Genomic DNA, 20,506 nt, shown 5'->3' on the forward strand with positions numbered 1-20,506 from the left:
AAAAACTAGCAGAACCTCGTATCTTTTCAAATCCTAGTCAGCAATAACACTGAGTTATCCCAGTGACAGGTACACTTCCATCCCACTTGGCAGTATCCTCCGTACCTTCGCAGTTCTTCTCGTCTGAGTTGTCCTGACAATTTGCTTCCCCGTTGCAGCGCAGGGCACTGTCTATGCACTGCCCACTCTCACACTGGAACTGGGTGTCAGAGCACACCGGGCAGTTCTTCTCATCACTGTGGTCTTCACACTCAGTGAACCCATCGCAGCGCCACGCCACCGGGATGCAATCAATCTCACCTGTGAAACAGGTGAACTGCTGAGGGGAGCATGTTGGTGGTTCTTTGAAAATCAAGCAAACAGACAGAAGTTAAAAATCCAGGTGAACAAACAGCAGATTGGGACACGTAAGGAAAAGAGCTCAGCTGCTTTCCTATATCAAAGCAGCTGATGAGCAACATGCCACATCATAAGGTCATTTCCACAGCCACTGCATCCACAGCCACTTTTGCAGACCTTGAGGCCAGTGTGACTGACATCACACGCAGGCTCACATCAACGGGGACTTGACAGATGAAGGACAAGAAGAACAGAGAAACATACACACACAAAACACAATTATTTTTTTCCCCTCCCACTTCAGACTCTCACACATTTCTCTTAGTAAGGCTTCAAGTCAAAGTCATCACACTCTTCAACTCCCCCTTTCCTGCAAGACCACCATATACACAGCCAATGGCTTACTCTCTTTTTTCCTGTTTGACAGCCATTGTATAGAACATGTTAAAAGGATGTAATTTGCTGCAGATGGATGCACTGTGACTCAGTGTCTAGTTATGTGCCCTTGACAGCTCTATTCAGTCAAAATTCTTTTAAAACAAAAAACTGCTCCATCCAGTGAAGTTCACTACCTCAACCCATCTGTTAGCTGTTATTTAACATTTACTACATTAACTGTTATTCTCAGGCAGTAAGTAAGTGTAGATTTTTTCCCTTTTTAAAATCCCCCTTTCCTCCCCCAGCTTTTTGGCCTGGTATTAAACTTGCTCTGAGAAAATATCTGGATTATGTTAGCTCTTGTTCCATTGTGAGACCACACGTCGCCTCAACGGCGAGATGATTGCATAATAAATCCATTCAGTCCGGTGGCACAAAGAGATCCAAGCACCAAAGTGCCTGTCCTCTCCCCCATTCCAGCCCCACCCCTGGAGACACCAGGGTGTGGGGTACAGTGGCCATATCGCCATGGTAGGAGGCAACTTGCCCTTCTGGGACTGCAGTTCAGAACGACACGCACAGGGTGAGCTTGGGGAGGACAACAGAGAAGAACAAAACAGCACAGACTGTGCAGTGTGCCAGAATGTGAGAATCTACCACTGCCTGAAAAGGCAGAACATGGGAAGTGACGGAAAAAAGTAATAAAAAATCATACAATTAAAGAATCAAGTTAAAATAATTAAACTTGAGTCTTAAGTAGAAGGGGTGAACAGAAATCTTTATTCAACACTTCGGAATTTTTTTCCTCTTCCTTTACTGCTTCGCAGTACTTGCAGATTTAGCTGGAGGGTGGAGGGAAAGAGGTAAGTCTGTACAGGTGTGTAACAGCACCTGGTGCACTGTCACATTCCTTTGGCTCCAGCAACCATCCCTGAAGATGGGGACCCTCCCCAGGGCTGAAGCTAAGAGCCCAGTGACACAGAACTTGAGAAGGACTCACCTCCACAGGACAGCTCATCCTGCAGCAGCACCAGGTGCACAGGGCAAGAGCAGCGCGTGGTGCCATCCCCCTTCACAATGCAAATGTGGGAGCAGCCACCATTATCTTGAGAGCACGGATGTTGTCCTAGGATTTTAAAAATAAGAAAGACAGGGACTGATAAGAAATCCCCACCTATTCTGTGATGTTTCAGTAATTTCTTCATTATCCCCTACCCCCTGGGGAGAGGATTAATGAAAAATCTCTGTTAATGTTGCATTTTGTTGTGTGTATTTCTCCCTTTATACACATTTATCATTATAACATACATTGGTAACTCTCCATGATCTGAAACTACTCTAAGAATTTATACTAAAACTACTCAAAGCATTTTTCCTCTTGTTTGAGGTAGCAGTAGTTCTCTGCAGCAAATAGTACATTAGTAATACAAAAAGATATCTTAGATTCCATACTTCATTTTCTCTACCAAAGACAATTAAAAAAATAAACTTTTCTAATTTATGAATTCTGAAGCTTCCACGCTGTCTGTGAAACTCAAATTAACATGCTCTAGATAAATATGTCTCTTCATTTTAATGTTTAATAAGGACAACATACTTCTCATGGAACTCCTGACAGATCTGCTGAGATTAATAGCACACAGAACTAGTAAGTCTGCACGGATGTTTTAATTAAACATCCCCAGACATTTTTCTACATATTTCTCCAAGGCATGCACCACAGCTTACCAGGCTAACCAGGCCTATTTCCTCCAGGATGACAGCAACTCCACTGCTTTAACCATCCACCTCCCACCACTTTAGGCATATGTGTGTGTGTGTGTGTGTGTGTGTGTTTGGAAAGGCCTAGTAAACAGAAATTTTTTGAAAGTGCAGCCATGATCAACACAAATTTCTATTTAATACACATTTCCTTTGTGCAATGCAACATTGCTCTTCTGTCAAATCACTTTCAGTATGAAATACCACCACCAAAAGTTGTTCACTTTGCCTTCAAGGCAGGCAGTCCACTGAAACATTGACAGCTAGTGACAGGCCCTGAGAGCTGTGCTTGCCTAAACAGTGAACAACCAATAGCAATGCACTAGCATGATCCAGAAAGCCCTCTATTAGGGATAACAGGATGTTTCCACTGTGCCTAGAGACACTCAAATGCCAGGTGCCTGGATGGGACTACCAATCAAGTTGTCATCAGCAACAAAACACGATGCTGGGGTTGTGATAGATTTCCAGTCCGTTGCCAAGTGCCTGAAGGAAACAACCTAACAGCATCGATACCAAGTTCTGGCCCCTTCCATCTGCACTGATGTTGATCAGAAACAAGGCACAACAGGCTCATGTCTCTTGGCTCGAGCCTCACAGGCCCTGTTTGCACCTGCAAGCAGGGATTGCACTCACTGTATTCCTGCAGGTTGAGCTCCTTCACAGCATGGATGTCACTGAGTTGTGCAATACGAGCCTGGACCTTTGTACGTCCTTCTCGACCGGTCATATCAATCTTTTCAATCATCTGCTGCTGCCTGTCAATCCAGTACAGCCAGTTCTCAAATACAGTTAGTCCCACAGGCTGCAAGATATTGGAGTCTTCCAAAACAATCCGGTTAGCACCTGCAGAAGGGAGACAGTGCTTTGGTTCAACTAGGAAAAACTGAAAAACTATCAGAAACATCTCCTACACTACTCACACCATTATTTTGCACTACTTTTATGCTACCGAGTAAGCCTACTACAAAAAACAGGGTCCTCTGATGCGAGACTAATGCATTTTGCTGACAGATTATCACATTATTTTCTGCTTTCATCAAGAAGAGATGTTTTATGCTCAAAAAAATCTAGTGTATTTAAGAAGCACCTGGAGGGTGGGGGGCTCATCTCTCATGAGCTTTTCCAGTCCCTTATCAATATCATGGAAATCAGTAGTTCTTTTCATTCTTCTTTCCCTTTTTGGAGAGATTAATTGCTTTGTCTTGCCATGCAACAGGGAATAAGAAGATGGATTATTGGCTTCAGCTAACCCGTACAAGATAAAATCCAAGTGAAAGCAGGGTAATTAGAACTTCTCACATGAATTATGAGATTAACACTTCTGACTTCCTCATGTTCTTTTCTTTCAGCTACATTACCTTCAATAAGCTCTATTAGTGCTAAATTTGGAATGTTCTTTCTTCCTAGCAAAGACTTACTTTCCTGAGTTCCTTTAGCAATCACCAGGAGCAGTAAGAGGCCTTACACCTCTGAAGAGCGGTTGTTGATTTTTATGCCAGATTTTCTGACATTAAATACAGTCAAGAGTGACTGTCACATTTCATGGTTAACTCTCCACACAAACAGAACACGACCAACAGTTATTTTAAAAGTTTCACTAAAGTCTGTCTGAAGACAGTGAAGACTTTGTAACTCACACAGAAGAAAAATGTTAGTCAAAACCTGAGGGCTCAGGAGGGAGGCTTAATCCATGCTTCCTTTATTTAACACGATGATGTGGTCATTAACAGTCAAATATTTAGTGAGTTGATCAGATTCTGAGCACAAAATTACTTATGAAGCACATGGAATTTGCTTCAGTTTTGAGTAGCTGAAACAGGATCATACAAGTCAAGCTAAAGCTTGAAAATTTACCTAAATCCCAGTATTTCCGATATCTGAGCTCTGCTGCGCTTATTTTTCACTTTTACTACAGAAAACAATAGATTTACATTGTTCATCCAGAGAATTACTTCCAGTAAGTTTTTAAATATTTTTGTTCTGTAAAAATATACTGGAATAACTGAGTGCCAGGGGGAAAAAAAAATCTACCACGTGTCTACCATACCCACACAAGATAACCTAACAGGAAAGAAGACACATGCACTTCACAATTTTATTCTTTGACTAAGTCCTATCCCTCTCTGCTTCGTTTAGTAGCAAGAAGGGTTTTTTTCGCTTGTTGAGAATTTAATCAACATTATGTCAATGATGATGACCTAGGAAAAAATCAGCTATGAAAAATGTATTTATCTCCTTTTTACTAAATTCACAGAGAACTCAGAAGTTAAGTAACCTTCCAAATATTTACCAAGCATTAAAACCTGAAGGAAAACATGGGAATTCAAATCAGCTAGGCTGGGCTCTTACCACCACTTTGGAGCAACACCAGCAATAATCTGATTAAGGAAAGACGTTGATGAATTCTGAAGGAGGTTATACCCAGACTGATGTAGAAATTAATAGACTGAGTGATGTAAGTCAACCTAAATAACTGCAACCATCTATTAAACCCCAATAACATGACTAATTCTGTTGGGAAAAGGTAAGAAACAGAAACCTGCATCTTGAGAAATAAGGTTAAGCTGAGAATAGGGTAAAATAGGAAGGAATACAAAAGCTAAGACCTTGACCTACCCAAATGGAGTCTGTACATGCCCTGCTCTGCCATGCCCACATCAATCAGCATGGCATTTTGCAGTATGTTCCTAAAGCTCTGAAGCTTAGTATGTTCACTCTCTTAATGTCTTAATCTTTCTTTTTAATATTTGTGACCAAGTGTAACTGACTATTTCTGACTAAATTGAGACACTAAAATCCCTTCTTCCATAAACCAACAATGAAACCCAAAGCTGACTCATCAGGGTGCTAGTCTCCTTTATTGGGAATGTCAGATGAAAGGGAGGCATGATTAAGAGGAGCTTTGTCTCCTGGCATCACCATTCCCTTCCCAGCAATACCTTTTACAAAAAGACTTAAAACCAACCAAATAAATACAACAAATCAGGACACACCCATAGCTCGTTCTATTTCCAAATAAAAATTACTTAATTCCAGAATCATTAGGCATTTCCAAATCACACTAATTATTCTGGAATAGAAGAACTAATTTCCAAATAGTTTCCATGGTAGGGAGCTATTTCCAGTCATCTTTTCATAAACAACCCCTTAATCATGTGAAGAATCTGGTTAACTTCAATAGGATCTTCCATTTGGGCAGAATAACCAAGTCCTAACTACATGCCTGAAGGACAGGGAGAAAAAGAAGGACTACATCACATAAAAGGCATCCTGGCTGTCCTTGTCTTTATGGGTACTGGCATCTACAGAATTGACAGAGCAAGTGACTGAATGCTTTTAAGAAGCTAACACACAGAAAAATTACTCTGCTGGTCAAAAGAACTTATTAATCAGCATTCCTAAGCACAGGAATGCATCTCAGCAGTTAGCAATTTACCGTGGTGATTATAGCAATCCATTTGTGGTGCAAATGCCAAAAAGCAAGAGAGGTTTTGGAACAGTTTTTCTTTGTGCTTTTCGAAATATGGTGAGCTTTTACTACACAACATTGGTAATTCAACAGCCACATCTTTAAGGAAAAATAAAAAAAAAGCAGAATGATTAAACCTAGACTGAATTAGAAATTAGACCCATCTCCTGTCTGGTGTCCTAATTTCAGGCAGATAACAGACAGAGAGAAATAAAGCACGTGTAATATTCTCCTGCCTATTACTCTACTCATGCAAACCCTGGATCTGGGACAGCTTGAAACATACTGAGCAACACCACAGCATTTCTTTTTGTTTTTTAATAATTTACTAACTCAGGTTCTGTCTTGCATTTTAAAACAGTAAGCACTCAGAATATCACAGTTCAGTAATAACTCTGAATCTTACAGTGCCACACCACTGAAAAAAATACTGTCTTTCTGAGCTTTAATTCCAAACATCTAGGAAAAACAAAATGTTTTCCAAACCAAAATCTTACTCTAGGAACTTAACAAAAGGCTGAAAATCCGAGTGGTTTCAACAGGATTACATGCTGTTACTTTGAATGAAGGTACCATGTCGTAAGTGGAAGACATTACCACAAACACTACTGCAAGCTGTCATAACTCCTGTTGTATTTTCAACTCTCACTTCCAGCAACAACATCCAGCTCAATCTGTAACACAAATTAGTACTGATGCTGCATAAGGCAGCTGAGCTGATCCAGCAGTTTGCTGGATTAGGCTAGTAAATGAAAGATATTTGTCTTTCTTACCCTATCTGGAACATACGATTTACCCCTCTTCTCTTGCTCCAGTTCTGGTTGCTTGCTGGACTCCTTCCTGAACTGATGCAGCTTTCCAAGCCAAGAGAACACCACTGTCTATTTGTCTTTTTCTGTATGGTGTTATTAGGTTACTGTTAAATGGGCTGAAGGAACTCAGAGGAGGTCAGACAAGCAGCATAACCAATCTTGGGGAGCAGGCAAAGAGAATTCCACAGCTGGAAGAGGGAGGTTTTTGTCTTTGGAGGACAGAGAGATGTTAGATCTTCTCTATGCTCACATCTTTTCACCCCAATGACAGATTCATAAGTAACCTGGACACCTGCTGCTTCAACTCCGCAGGACACATTTTTCCACTAACAGGGAACTTTCCTCTGATTGACAGATTACTGCACCAAAAGCAATGCTTTAAAAAAAAACAAAAAAAACCAATCTTTTCTCTCCCCTTTCCAAAACTGCTACTATTTATTCATCAACTGACTTTGGGAAACCCTACAAAGGTTTTGCAGTGAGAAACTGAAGTAAATAGCTTGTGTAGCAATTAATAATGCAAATCACAGAGTCATGAAACTGTAAAGACTCGCTGCATGAATCATGCACATTCCCTGGCTGGGAATTCAGAGAGTGATTAGAATCATAGTACAGACTGTTTATAGTAGGAAGGAAAAGATGACACCTTTCTCCACATTCCCCCACACCCACACCACACAGATGAATCACTGAATTAAGGTGCTACTCTACCTGAAAGGTCACTGCTTTCAATTCTGCGCAGATCTGAGTCAGCCCAGAACAACTTGCCCAGCTGGCTGTCAATTGCTAAGGCAATGGGCTTGCTCAAACCACTGAAAAAAAGGACTTCTCGCTCAGTTCCATCCAATGCTGCTCTCTCAATTTTAGGAGATCTCTCCTGCAGGTTGGTAAAATACATATATCTGGAACAGGAATGATTAGAAGAAAAAAAAAGAAAAGGTTTATTTGATCTTTCCACATTTTGCTACAAATTCAAGACATCTTAACAAATGTCAAAGTTGTTCTTCATTCTGAGAAACAGAAAACAAGCTGCAGCAAGAAAACAACTTGATTCTCTAAACCCTGGGCCTGAATTTCCCTACATACCCTTTCTCTGGATTCACCACAATGGCTCTGGGCCTATCCTGATCCCCCTTGAGCACCACTCCCATGGGTCTCCCATCCAGGCGAGTCACGTTGATGACGTTGGTGGCCTCGCAGGTCCAGTAGATGTAGCGGCTGTAGATGTCAATGCTCAGGTCGTAGGGCTGCATATCCAGGTTCTGATTGGGAACTAGACTTGTCACAACAGTGAGGCTCTGCAAAGGAAAGAGAAATAATACACAGGAGAACATTTAATCTTAATCTAATGTGAATAACTTTATTTGCTATGGATGCACCATATCTAACTACTGCTCAGCCAAAATATTAGCGTATAGCAAGGAGAGACTCAAGTTCTGTTGCCATACCAACACATTTGATAAGAGAGAGATACTTCGTCCTGATCGTTTGCTGTAATTGCAATCACACAAGCTGACTGTAGCTTGTAAGACTTTGCAAGTTTGACCAGTATGTCCAAATTGTCTGTGTTCAAAGTCCAGGGTCAGTTTCTGTATTTCCTCTCCTTTTTTGACAGCTTAAGAGTTCAGTTTAGATAGACCCAAACCCAGAACATTTCACACTCTACAATAGAAATGTACCACCAATAATTCCCAAAGCTGCAGCTGAGCAGATAAAAACACAGGCAAAGTGAGGCCAGACAGCACTTGAAATGCTTGCCTCCTTCTTCTCCACCACTGCTGCCATCACAGTTAGAGGACATGAGGGTGGCTAATAAATGGAAGGCAGCTCTCCCAAAGATGGAAAGGACATCAGCTAGTGTATAACACTGATTTCAGAGCATTTCCAGCTAACACCTTACTAGTTCAAGGTCTTGCCTTCTACTGGTCTAGACTTCTGGACCTGGCATGACTTTTTCTTCTCTTTTAATTATTATTACCTTTAGAAAGAACCTCATCAACATCTTTCATGCACTTCTCTAAAATTCTGAAGAGGATTAATAAATCACTAAACATGGCCTACATATATATTTTGGAAGCCATGCGTATGAAGTGAGTAGCCTCTAACCTCTCATCCCCAAATTAAACTTCACCAGAAAGTTTGCTTAACTTTATCTGGCTTGTCACCTCCATGAAATGGTGTGCCTGCAAGTCTTCCATTTATTTATTCTGCTAAAGCTGGCAAAAACGTGTGACTTTGACTAGTTTTGGGTATTATTTAGATATTCCAAATTAAAAGCATTGCTAAATTTAGAGTTAAGGCTGAAGGGCATACAGCAGAATCCAAATACCACCACACCACCACCAGAAACCACATTCTTAAAATTCAACTGAATATAGCAGCATCTCTCTTGTGTTGTGTTGTTCATCTTAGTCTCTCGCTCCTCCCACACTCAATCAGGAAGAAAAGATTTCTTTTAAAATGCAAATGGACTAAGCAGTCACTGGTCACTGCTCACAGTGGTTTAGCCTCACTAAACCTGCATATTGGGTTTGTATGGCCAAAATATGTTTGTATGGCCAAAAATATTGGTAGTGGTTTATAGGGATAGGTTCTCTAAGAAGGTGCTAGAAGTTTCCCCCATGCCCAGCAGAGCCAACACCACCAAATCCAGGATGGCCCCACAAACAGCCAAGGCTGGGCCAATCAGGGATGGTGGTAGCACCTCTCAGATAACATATTTAAGAAAAACAGTTAATGAATGGGCAGTACCATCTGCAGTCAGAGAAGAGTGGAGTGAGAATATGTGAGAGGAACAGCCCTGCAGACACCAAGGGCAGTGAGGAAGGATGGGGAGGAGCTGCTCCATGATTCCCCTGTGCCCCTGCAGCCCATGGAGATGCAGAGATCCAGTGCAGCCCATGGAGGAGCTCTTGCTGGAGCAAGGAGATGCCCAAAGGAAAACCTCATGGAGAGAAGAGCCCACACTGGAGCAGGTTTCCTGGTAGGTTGTGTGACTCTGTGGGGGATCCAGGCTGCAGCAGCCTGTTCCTGAGGGACTGTGCCTCATGGGAGGGACTCTCCCTGAGAAGTTCATGAAGAAAAGTAGCCCATAGGAAGGATGCATTTTGGAGGGAGAAGTTCATGGAAGACTATCTCCGGTGGGAGTGACCCCACACTGGAGCAGGGAAGATTCCTGTCCACGAGGAAAGAACAGCAGCAGAACAAAGCGTGATGAACAGACTGTAAGCTCTTATCTCAACTGATGAGCCTTTTGCTGTATCTTGTCTACCCTGTCCAGTTGAGGAGGGAAGTGACAGGGTGGTTTGGGTGGGTGTCTGACCTCCAGCCAGCATTGAACCACCACAGCCTGCATTACCTCTTGCCTTCTACCCTACCCTACTTTTCCTGTATTCTCCAGTCAAATACATTTTCCCAAGCCTGCAACATTTTTTACAGGTTCAGTCTAGTCACTCCGTGCCCCGCTGATGTATAACAACTCTCTTCCTATCTGTTGCAGACACAGTGGTGTGCTCACGTAATTCCAACTTCCTTGTTTCAGAGAATCTACCCCTGCACTCTGGTCACGTACCTTTATCACACTCCCTGTTTCTCCCAAGAACCTTCCCTTCCATGTTTCCCATCTCAAATAAGGGTTTCAAACATATTCCAGACAAACGGCGCTGTTGAGCAAATAACGTACTAGGAACAACAGTATCCTTAAGCTGGCCTTGGTTTTCCATGTTTTATTTATTGCTGCACCTCCCAGATTTACTGACTGAGGACTCCAGAAAACTCCAGACACCACTTGTTTTGCCAAGGGACAGTAACCTACAGGGAAATCTGTGCATCTAAATTATCCCTATACAACCAGTCATTGTCTGGCACAGGCTGATGCCAAACGTTCAGCAATTCCAGCCCCTCAGGGTACCTGGCTGCCATCTTCCTGTGCCTTCCGGATGATGTTCTGCCGAGAGTCGATCCAGTAGAGCTGCTTATCCAGGGGGTCGTAATCAATGGCTCGGACATTGCGGAGGCTGTGGATAGGGAGTATGATATCTGGGCTCTGCTGCTCATCTATCACCATGCGATTAATCGCGTTCTTCTGACTGAACAACAGAAAGGTGGTAGGAGCTGGACGGGTCAAAAAAAGAAAAGGGGTTGAAAGGGTTACATGTGGCAATAACATTGGGCATTTTTATGTTTAAGAAAGACAGCCACAATCCATAACTAGACATTTATTTCATTCCCCTTTTCCCTCTTGCCAAAACCAAACAAAAAAATCAAAACATAACAATTCCAACCTCTGATGAGCATGAAAAGCCTTTAAAATGACCTCTTTTCACTATAAATGCCTGTACGTGGATGTGACAGGCAAAGATAAGATATTTTTAAGTGGCAGGACTAGTGAATGCGAAGATTTCTATCAAAAGGATCTCAAAGAAGAATGGTCAATTATGGCTCTCAAAGAACCGTCCATTTTCTTTCTAAAGGAGTCTCAGGGAAATGCAGCTCCACTATTTTGAAGTTGAACCCTTTGCTAGGTCCACTTCTACTTGCAGAAGAAGGTGAGAAAAAGCCAGCACTGCTTCCTTATTTAGACATTTCAGGGAAAAGAGACTGACAGTGGTTCAGTCCTGTTCCTACAAATCGTCCTTCTGCCTGTACTGCAATGAAACAACTAATTCACAGGAAAATTTCTTAAGTGTGTGCAAGGCTGTGTTTTTGGAGAAAAATGTATTTGCTCTTCTCAAATCTATGTATCTTTACTGTTTCTAGGTGGTTATCTGGGAATGACATCCTGCAATGAGAAGGAGAAATCTGATGTTCTGCCCAGTAAAAATTTCCAGGAAAAGTGTTTGTTCTTTGTAATTAGAAATAGCATCAAAGAGCAGAAAGTAAGATTTCAACACCCCATTCAGCTGTAGTTTACCAGCTGTAAGCTACAGTAAGTGCACAAAGCATTTAATACATTATTGAAAAAAATTATCTCTGTATTACATAACTAGGTCAGAAATCAGAGAAGGTGGTGAAAGCACTTTCTTTTTTCAGAAGGTTCTTTTCAATAATGCTCTACCTGAAGCCACTGCTGTGCAAGATGGCACAAGACCCAATTGCCAAAAATGCAGCTTGAAGCCTCCCTGAAGTTTGTACAATCAATTCTCTACAGCCCAAGTGTGGAGAGAGATTAGCAGTGGGACACTGCATTCATTTACCAGCCTGTAAAACAGGTAAGGCAGCACCTGGGAACCGGGAGAAAGCAAAAGTCTCCCAGAGAACATCATCACCTTGCTTTGTTATTTTAGCATATGCTTTGAACAGCTATTCTGACTGCTGGAAAAAGAAAAGGTAGGAGGGAGTTTCCTTGGAAACCAACACTCTGTCCTAACATCCTATAACAATCAGGCCTAATTGCAAGGTATTTTTGCTTTTTGAAAAACTTGCATTTTCCCTCCAAGCATTTCTCCAATAATTTAAGCTGCCTTCTACTTAGCTCTAAACTGTAGAAGAAAGCACAAAAAAATAAAGCAAAGACAAGTTTATATGAATGTGCATAGCAAAACAATGGATTCAGAAACATCAGAATTCTTACCAAGAAGTTATGCTAGAAATGGAAAAGGAAAAAAAGTACAACAATGCAAGCAAACATATAAGCACCTAAAATTATTTCTACTTTTCCCCAAAGACACCCTCTCACTTTCCAAGACTGCCTGGCTTACAACTTTGAATTGATGGCTCATTATAAAAAGCAATAGCAGAATTTCTCCCCTTGAGACTCCACATCTCTGAAACAGAACCAATTTCAGAAATCCCTTTCCAGTTTTCATCATCCTCCCTCCCAATAGTCACATATTTTAACTGCATTTTTGGCAGCAGGCAAGTGGAGTGCATTGAGTATGTCTCCTGTGTAACCCTGCCTTCCAACTTCATGACACGTGGTAGGTCTGAAGAAATCCCACCAGAGCATAATTAAAAGAACCTATGCATGCATGAGCAGGGTATTCCAGAAGGGAGGACCTCTGGACAGGGCCTGGACTAATAATGTTCAGGAGATACATAAGCAAGTAATACAGACAAGAGAAAGTTAAAACAATTCATGCTCCAATTATAGTGTCCGAAAAAGGGAATTAAATTATACGCAGAGAGGCCTAAATCTCCAATTACCTACAAATGAGAAGCTGGAAAGTTCCCAGGTTTGAATGTGGCAGAGGAAAACTCCTAATACCACACAAAGAGCTCTGAACTGTACCATGGGGAAATGGTTCTATTTGCTTACAATGTATTTCCTATATTTTGCTCCTTGCTCTTCTTCCAGGAGCATTTTCACAAGAAAAACATGACCTTTGATCATTCTGATACTTTTTCTCCACTGGAAGTCAAATTCCTCCACCTAGAAGATCACAGTTACTATCAGATAGGTGCCAGCTGTGCCTCTAACTTGCACAAACACATGAAAGTACCAGGGTGCAAGAATCCAGCTGTCATGCAAGGGGCCACTGTAATCAAAAAGGAGAGGAGAGGTACAGAACACATGGGGAGTAGAAAAAGCAGATTTTTGAAAAGCATGGTTTTGAAAAAAATGCCATGAGGTAGCATTTATGGAACAATCTGCCCAGCTGTTGGCTTTAAAACAACACTTGGATGTCTCTATTCATGCATAAGGTGGATGAGATACAATCTGTCTCTCTGTACCATGAATCTCTTCACCCACTGACTAATGTGAATGACACCAGTGGAAATCAGCCATCCAAAATTGTTGCCAAAATTATGAGAGCTTCACTGCCAGCCAGTTATTGAGAGATGGATAAATTATTTGGTTAGAAACTAATTACACACTGCCTGAGGGGCCTTGCGGTTTGTATTCTGCACAACAATAAAGAAAAATGGGGCTTGGCTGCACTGAGATCAGGAACCAGACTGCTGGGGAAGCCATAGAGCCCAACCCATCCTCACTGAGGAAAAACACTTGTAAAGGTCTGAGAATGGCCCAATCAGAATCTCATCAGCCAGCAAATACAGCTACTACAGAATGAAATCCTGACCCCATAGAAAGGGCTGCAGGAAGTCTAGAATCCAGACTAAAGTATCACATACCCTTTATGCCAGGCAAGACCAGAAATATATAAGCAGATAAATAAGAAAGCAAGTAAGCACTTGAAGTGGGTCTGACAGAGACAAAGAAACAAAATATTTTTAGCTTTCATGTTTACACAGATGTAGCCCAGCCACTGGAAAAAAATCACTAACAGCCATTCTTCTTATTTAATTAAGATACTGGTATGTTGCAAGACTATTTTATATTTTTCTTTTTGTTTGCTTTCAACATCCTATGTTATCTTAAAACTCAGTAAGATATTACTACTGGAGAACTGTAAAACTCTTCTTTCCTCCAAGTACAATGCTGGCATCAGTTACTAGACCCATGCTCCTGCACTTCCTTTCCATTCCTTATGGCTTACCACTGCAGGTCCTGTTGTCAGGGTTCAAGGAATAGTGAGCTGGGCAGCCACAGACAAACCCTCCCACGGGGACTGCCAGGCACAGGTGAGAGCAGTGACCATTGCTGGAGGCACACTCGTTCCAGCCTGCCTGCCTGGAGGAGTGGAAGACCAGAATGTCCATAACATAATCCAAGTGCCCCTGGATAATGGTTCGGTTCTGGCCACTGGTCTTGTTGGCTCGTTCGATGCTGCGCCGGCTCCAGTCTGTCCAGTAAATGTAATCCTGGTACTGGGTCAGGCCAAAGGGGTGAGGCAAATCATCAGCTATGATCTCACGGTCAAGGCCTGTGTCGAAAAAATGAAGGAGAGAAAAAGCAGAGTTATATGGGCACAAGCAGTATACTGCTGAACATGTCCCCTGCCCAGAAAGAGACTATGCTATTACTTTAAAATTACTATTTCATCATCACAAGACTAAATTACAGAGTAATGGACAGTAGTCAATAAGAATCTCAGAGCCTATCACAAATGTGCTAGTCCTGCTTGCCATTCACAGAAAAAAATGTGGTTTACTGAAGAAGAAGTTTCAATTTCAAAAATTATCAGGGTTCTCAGAATGAGTCTGTCCTTTACCTCCTTCCTAAAACTGACAGAATGCCTCTCAATTTAATCCAGGATCCTGACACTGTATTTCCAGTTGAGCATCTCTTGCACCACACTTTTCCCAGTGCTTATAAAAAGAAAATTGTCATGAGCTTAATGAAATACTACATTGCATTATGAGAAAAATTAAATGTACAAGGCCAAATTAACCTGTCTCTGGAATGTCACAACAGGAAGGAGCAGACAGAAAGTCAGGACAGGAAACAGCTAATTGTGTATACTATGGAAATGCTAAGAGATCTTAAAGAGCAGGACACAGCAGGGGGAAATTATTTCAACAGTGCTGTATCAACCACTTCATTACCATGGCACCTCCTGCTGTGCAGTCACACAAAATGAATGGGAGATTATGAAGCAAGAAGTCATTCCCTCTTTGCACAGAGAAGTCAAGGATGCACAGCCCCACACTCTGCTGTCACCAGCCACAGGCACAGGGAGAAGCTCTAATGCCATGTCCAGTCCCACCAAAATAGATGAGAAGCTGAAGAAAAGCTTGTCCATCACACATAACTCCCATATTGCATTTTCCTGTTTTGATCTTTCTCTAGCTTTGTTCCACTGCTGCAAGAATACTGTATAAAGCAGACTAACTCCTTCAACCTTAAATACTGGCTAATTATTAATGCTTAAATATTGGCTATTGTTAATGCTAATATGAATAATTTAGCATACAACAAGGAAGTTCACTCCTATGGGTGCTGAGAGTTAAAACAAGGTACTGTGCAAATTTGAGGGGCTAGGTCCTCCACAGAGTACTCTGGGATAATGAAAAATAAAATATTCCACCTCCATTTAGCTGCAATTACCAGCTTATAAAATCATCACAGATCCCAGCACAAAACTCTCCTGCTGATAAACACTACCCAGGAAAAGGTCCTTAACATGCAGAGTACAGGGGAGGTGGGGGAAATGCCTGAGGATACTAACAAAGACATTAAACCAAATTGTATTAAATTATATGTTCAATAATCTGTTGTTATCTTCTTGCTGGCTTTCTTTCTACCTTTGTTATGTATTTTCTAGTGCTCCTGAGAGTAGCAAAACAAGACCCTCCAAAACACTGCAAAGTTGACATCTTTGTCCTACATATAACTGAAAATACATATACCTCGTGTAATTTTAGCTTTCTGAGCAACCCAATCACCTACAAGAAAATCGAGGCCTTCCTACCACAGTGTTACATAAATATGAATTATAGAAGCAAACATTAAAGATGTGCGAGGTTGGGAAACTCTATTTTTGTCATATGATGTGTACTGCATTATCTAAGCCACAGTTTGCCATGAGGGAGTTGCAAAAAGAGCACTGCCCTCAGGATGCTGCCCAGGGCTCTGGGGCTCACCTAACATGTTGGAGGACTCTATGAGGTTGGTGTCCAGGTCAGTCCAGTACAGGCGTCTCTTGGCATAGTCAATGGTCAGGCCGTTAGCACGTCCCACGTTTGGGACTAGCGTGGTCCTCTCACTGCCATCCATAGCAGCTCTGTCAATCTTTGGCTTGCCACCCCACTCAGTCCAGTACATGAACCTGATTAAAAGAACAGCAGAAAGAAAAACAATTGCATTCAATCCAAGAGGAAAAACAAAACAAAAATCCTTACAAAGAATAAGAGAAAAAGAAGAGCTGTAAATTCAAGCATTTATTAAGACCCATTAACCCCTAAATGAGTTTTTTTCCCCAAAGTACAGGCAAGAAAGTGAGTCAAGTTTCCTCAAAATGCTTCCAATGTAATTTTTTCCCCACTCGGACCTGGATTTTCACCAGCAAGTTCTGTGTGACAGCACTTGGCTAGTAACTAATCCATACATGTCATTTAAGAGCCAGAGGTTGGCAGTTGGGCACCTTCATTTATACCTGGTTATTTAGCAGGGTGCTTTCCAGAGCACTTATCTTCTGTTTCTAGCCAGTTTGTGAAGGAACACAAAAAGGTAGATCTGCAGGGTACTTCTGTTAATAGGTGCCATTGCTCCTGTCCACACAACTAAGTCAACCAGCCAAGTAAAAAGTGTCTTACATCTCAGCCAAGACACACAAAATTGTATGGCATTTCCACTGGAGCAAAAATACAATTATTACATACTCACATGCCAGTTTATGGCTCATTTGGAAGAAGGACAGACTTGCACATGTTTACATTTTCTTTAGGCACTGCTCAGTAGAGTAGGACGTATATTTGCATATTATATATTCAATAGCTAGTTAGTCACTTCTTGCAAAATATTAAGCTGATACCATTTTAAAAAAAAGTGAGAGGCAGCTATCCAATATTTACACCTTTGGATTTTAATAACTCTACTAACAGACTCCTGGGAAGTCTTTCAATTCCAACCAATTGCACAATAGGAAAGGTTGCTTCAGAAACTGATGATCAAGGAGGAGAAACTCTTTAGACACCAGGCATACTTGCAAATTTTTCTTAAAAATTTTGCAAGTACTTTGCATATAAATTTTGCAGTTGAACACAGCACAGAGCCAAGTGTTAGAATTGCCCCCATGGCAGCAATGCCTTGTAAACTTCCATCTGAAGTACAACTATACTATATGTATACTTATGTAAGTATACAGCTATACTATTGCTGTAAGGAAAAATGGGCACTCTGGCCCGAGTAATTTTTTTTCTGATCTGGTGAAGATCAGAAGAGATCTTCTGGTTATGAAGAGACAAAACACTGAATTATGATAATCCTTAGGAAAAACGTACTTCCAGTGTAAAACTAGAATCAACCATAGGAGCCTTTTGTTACAAATATGTAACTGGATCTAAGAATCTGATGTTGAATTCTCATCCAGGCAACCCCTGGCACATCAGGGCTGAGTCCAATCTAGGATCCCACTGGAGGTGACTATTGCCACCACCTTGATGAAATAAAGCAGAAGGAATGTGTTTCAAGTTCTCTGCATTGTTGTAGCTCTCCCAGTGTGACTGGGAACTATGATAATGTCATAACCCTTGTAAATGAAGTTCCCTCATTTGAAAAACAATGCAATATTGGTATAACCTCAGAAAGGTTTTGCAGAAATTAGTTATCATCAAGTGAGCGTTTCATGGTAGAAGAGCTATTTCAGAAGCTGAATAGTTAGGTTGATTTGCTCCATTCCTTTCACCCTCTCCCTGTTTATTGCCCTACTTTTGCTATTACACTTCAATCCAACTGAGAAATTTCCTCAGAAAATCTTTCATTTGGGGACACAGGTGAATGCAATTGTTTCTGCTCCTTCTCTGTCCCTCTTCCCTTGTCCATACAAACTAAAAGCTTTCCTTATCTGAAGAAACAAACACCTTACTTAGACTGTAAACTTCACTCTCCCACCCTCAAATTAAACAACTTAATACCTTTATTGGACCCTAACTTGTGATAAAAAGATTCTTAAATTTTTAAAACGATAAATATATTCCTTTCAATTCTATAGTCCTTTACTGATTAATGAATTCCACAAACCTAAAACAATTTTGATTCTGTGGTTAATTAAAAAACTAAATATAAATCCTTTTCTAATGAGCTGCTCTGATTTTTTTTTTTTGTATTTTTAATGATTATTCAGGACGCTAAGAGTGTATTTCTCTAAATTACCAGGTTGCATTCCCCAGCTCAGTTCTCTCAGGGTTTACAGGCAGCACTTAACTACCATGCCCTAGAGGAAGCATTACAATGTTGTTTTTCACTGCACATAAACACAGAATTAAATCAGCAAGTTACCCCTCAGCAGGGTCCAGTGCCAGTGCCCGGGGACTGTCGAGATCCTTCCACACGAGCACCTGGCGGTGCTGCCCGTCCAGCTTGGACACCTCGATGCGGTTTGTGCCAGTGTCAGCCCAGTACAAGTTCTTCCCCAGCCAGTCCACAGCCATGCCCTCGGGATAATCCAAGCCAAACTCCACAACGTGTTCCAGCGCGCTGCCATTCATAAATGCTCTGCTGATGGTCTGCAGGGATACAAAGATACACAGGCAAATTAGAAATCTTACCAGTCTGTCACTGGGCTGCTTGTTGTCTTTGTTGAATTTTAAACACTTTCAGATTTTAGACATCTCATAGGAAAGAGGATCTTACAATATGCCAGTTATTTGCAAAGCAAACAATGCTGCTATTCAGAAGTAATGATTTACTGCCCTCTGTAAATGTATTCTGTGTCAATTACAATAGCATTTCACTGGGGAAATAAATGGGATAACTAGTCCAGTTGAATTGAGCATCTACATGACAAAGTGACCTTAATAACTCAGTGCCAACTTCGAGGGGGAAATATTTTGGCTCTCCCAGGACTATACAAAAGCATCAATGTTATAGCATGGAACACTGTTTAAAGCAGCCTAATAAAAAAGTGCAGGACAGAACAGCAAACAGAAGAAAACAACCAAACTACTGATGAGCTCAGTAGCTTCAATACTGATGGCTAAACTTAATTTCACTAAACATGATCTCTTCTTGGACTTCTATTCAAAAGACTTTTTAAAACTCTGCCATCAGGATCAGTCTGTGATAGCAGATACAGCCAGAACTCCATTTTAATAATATATTAGAGTTTAGGCATTCCCTGATAAGCCTGAAAGTAAAGGACTAATGTTAGAATTTTACAGAATTCTTTTGGCAAACATGGCAAACCTTCCTATGTCCTCAATATTCCTATCTGCACACACGCCTCATACAACCAATCAGAAGTCAACAAATCCCTCATTTTGATTTACTTCCTAGTTTGAACACAACCTCCTAATTATGCCAGTTTGTGACAGCACACAGCCGGGAAGTTTATATCTCAGTCTTCACCTGTATCACTTAGGTCAACAGAATACCATGCTTAGGGAGCTCAGCCAAGTCACCTCTTGCAGATTAATTTAAACTCTGTTTTTAACTACTATGATTCTTCAGCTGCAAAAGTCCATAAGTTATTGCTGGCACAGGTATCAAGTCAGTTGCAGAAAATGTAATTAAAAGCTAAACTCTTTTATATATCCCTTGAATTTTGTAAACCCCATTAATCAACCTACTCTTTAATATCTCAAGCTTGTAGCAACTCAATAGCCAACATAGACTAAATCTCTACCTTCAGTGAAATGTCAGTCCAGTAAATGCGATTGTCTGTCACATCAAAATCCAGAGCAGAAGCTTCCTTGACCCCAGTGAGAGGAATAGCAACGTTGTTATTGTTGGTTTCGAGAGAGATGCGCCTGATGTCTGCTCTCCTGGAAAAGAGCAGGAAAGCTTCTGGGACGATGCAGGTCCTCATGTCACTGATGAGCTCGAGGCCGATGGGGCAGGCGCAGCGAAGGCCTTGTGGTCGGTACAGACACAGGTGGCTGCAGCCGCCGTTGTCTTCTGCACAGGGGTTTGTACCTAAGCAGGCAGCGAGAGGAAAAGCAACCATTGCAAACTGACTGCAGGTGAAAGGTGAAGCTAGCCTCATTTACATCAGCCACACTATGAGTCCCCTAAGCAAACATGCAGTTTTTCTCCTTGTGTTCTCTGATCAATTTATTTTTCATTAATTTCCTGTAATCCTTTAGATAGACCTTACTCTTCTTGGCTGGAAAGCTAGTGATTGTCTTCCTTATGCCAAGAAATAAACTCAGCATTAGGGAAAGGGATCTGAGCTTCAGCACCTGCTGATGATCCCAATTCACAGCACAAGCACTGAATGCATGGTAAGTCTACGTTCTGCTG

General features: G+C 41.4%; 1 protein-coding gene across 5 annotated transcripts in view; it reads right to left on the reverse strand.

The window, feature by feature from the left end:
• The window catches only part of LRP6 (LDL receptor related protein 6), a 65,032-nt gene that overhangs the window by 8,465 nt on the left and 36,061 nt on the right, over positions 1-20,506 (reverse strand). For 2 of the 5 annotated variants that reach the window (XM_062490890.1, XM_062490891.1), the window contains exons 7-16: positions 19,890-20,179; positions 18,545-18,771; positions 16,189-16,373; positions 14,202-14,528; positions 10,673-10,875; positions 7,849-8,060; positions 7,474-7,664; positions 3,115-3,324; positions 1,718-1,843; positions 106-342 (exon numbers count right to left, since the gene is read on the reverse strand). In XM_062490890.1, coding sequence (XP_062346874.1) covers positions 106-342; positions 1,718-1,843; positions 3,115-3,324; positions 7,474-7,664; positions 7,849-8,060; positions 10,673-10,875; positions 14,202-14,528; positions 16,189-16,373; positions 18,545-18,771; positions 19,890-20,179 — 2,208 coding nt within the window. Of the gene's footprint in view, positions 1-105; positions 343-638; positions 647-1,717; positions 1,844-3,114; positions 3,325-7,473; positions 7,665-7,848; positions 8,061-10,672; positions 10,876-14,201; positions 14,529-16,188; positions 16,374-18,544; positions 18,772-19,889; positions 20,180-20,506 lie in introns of all 5 variants that reach the window. The other 3 variants (XM_062490892.1, XM_062490894.1, XM_062490893.1) reach the window with 3 other exon arrangements.

The sequence above is a fragment of the Cinclus cinclus genome, chromosome 4 (assembly GCF_963662255.1).
Source record: "Cinclus cinclus chromosome 4, bCinCin1.1, whole genome shotgun sequence".
NCBI lineage: Eukaryota > Metazoa > Chordata > Aves > Passeriformes > Cinclidae > Cinclus > Cinclus cinclus.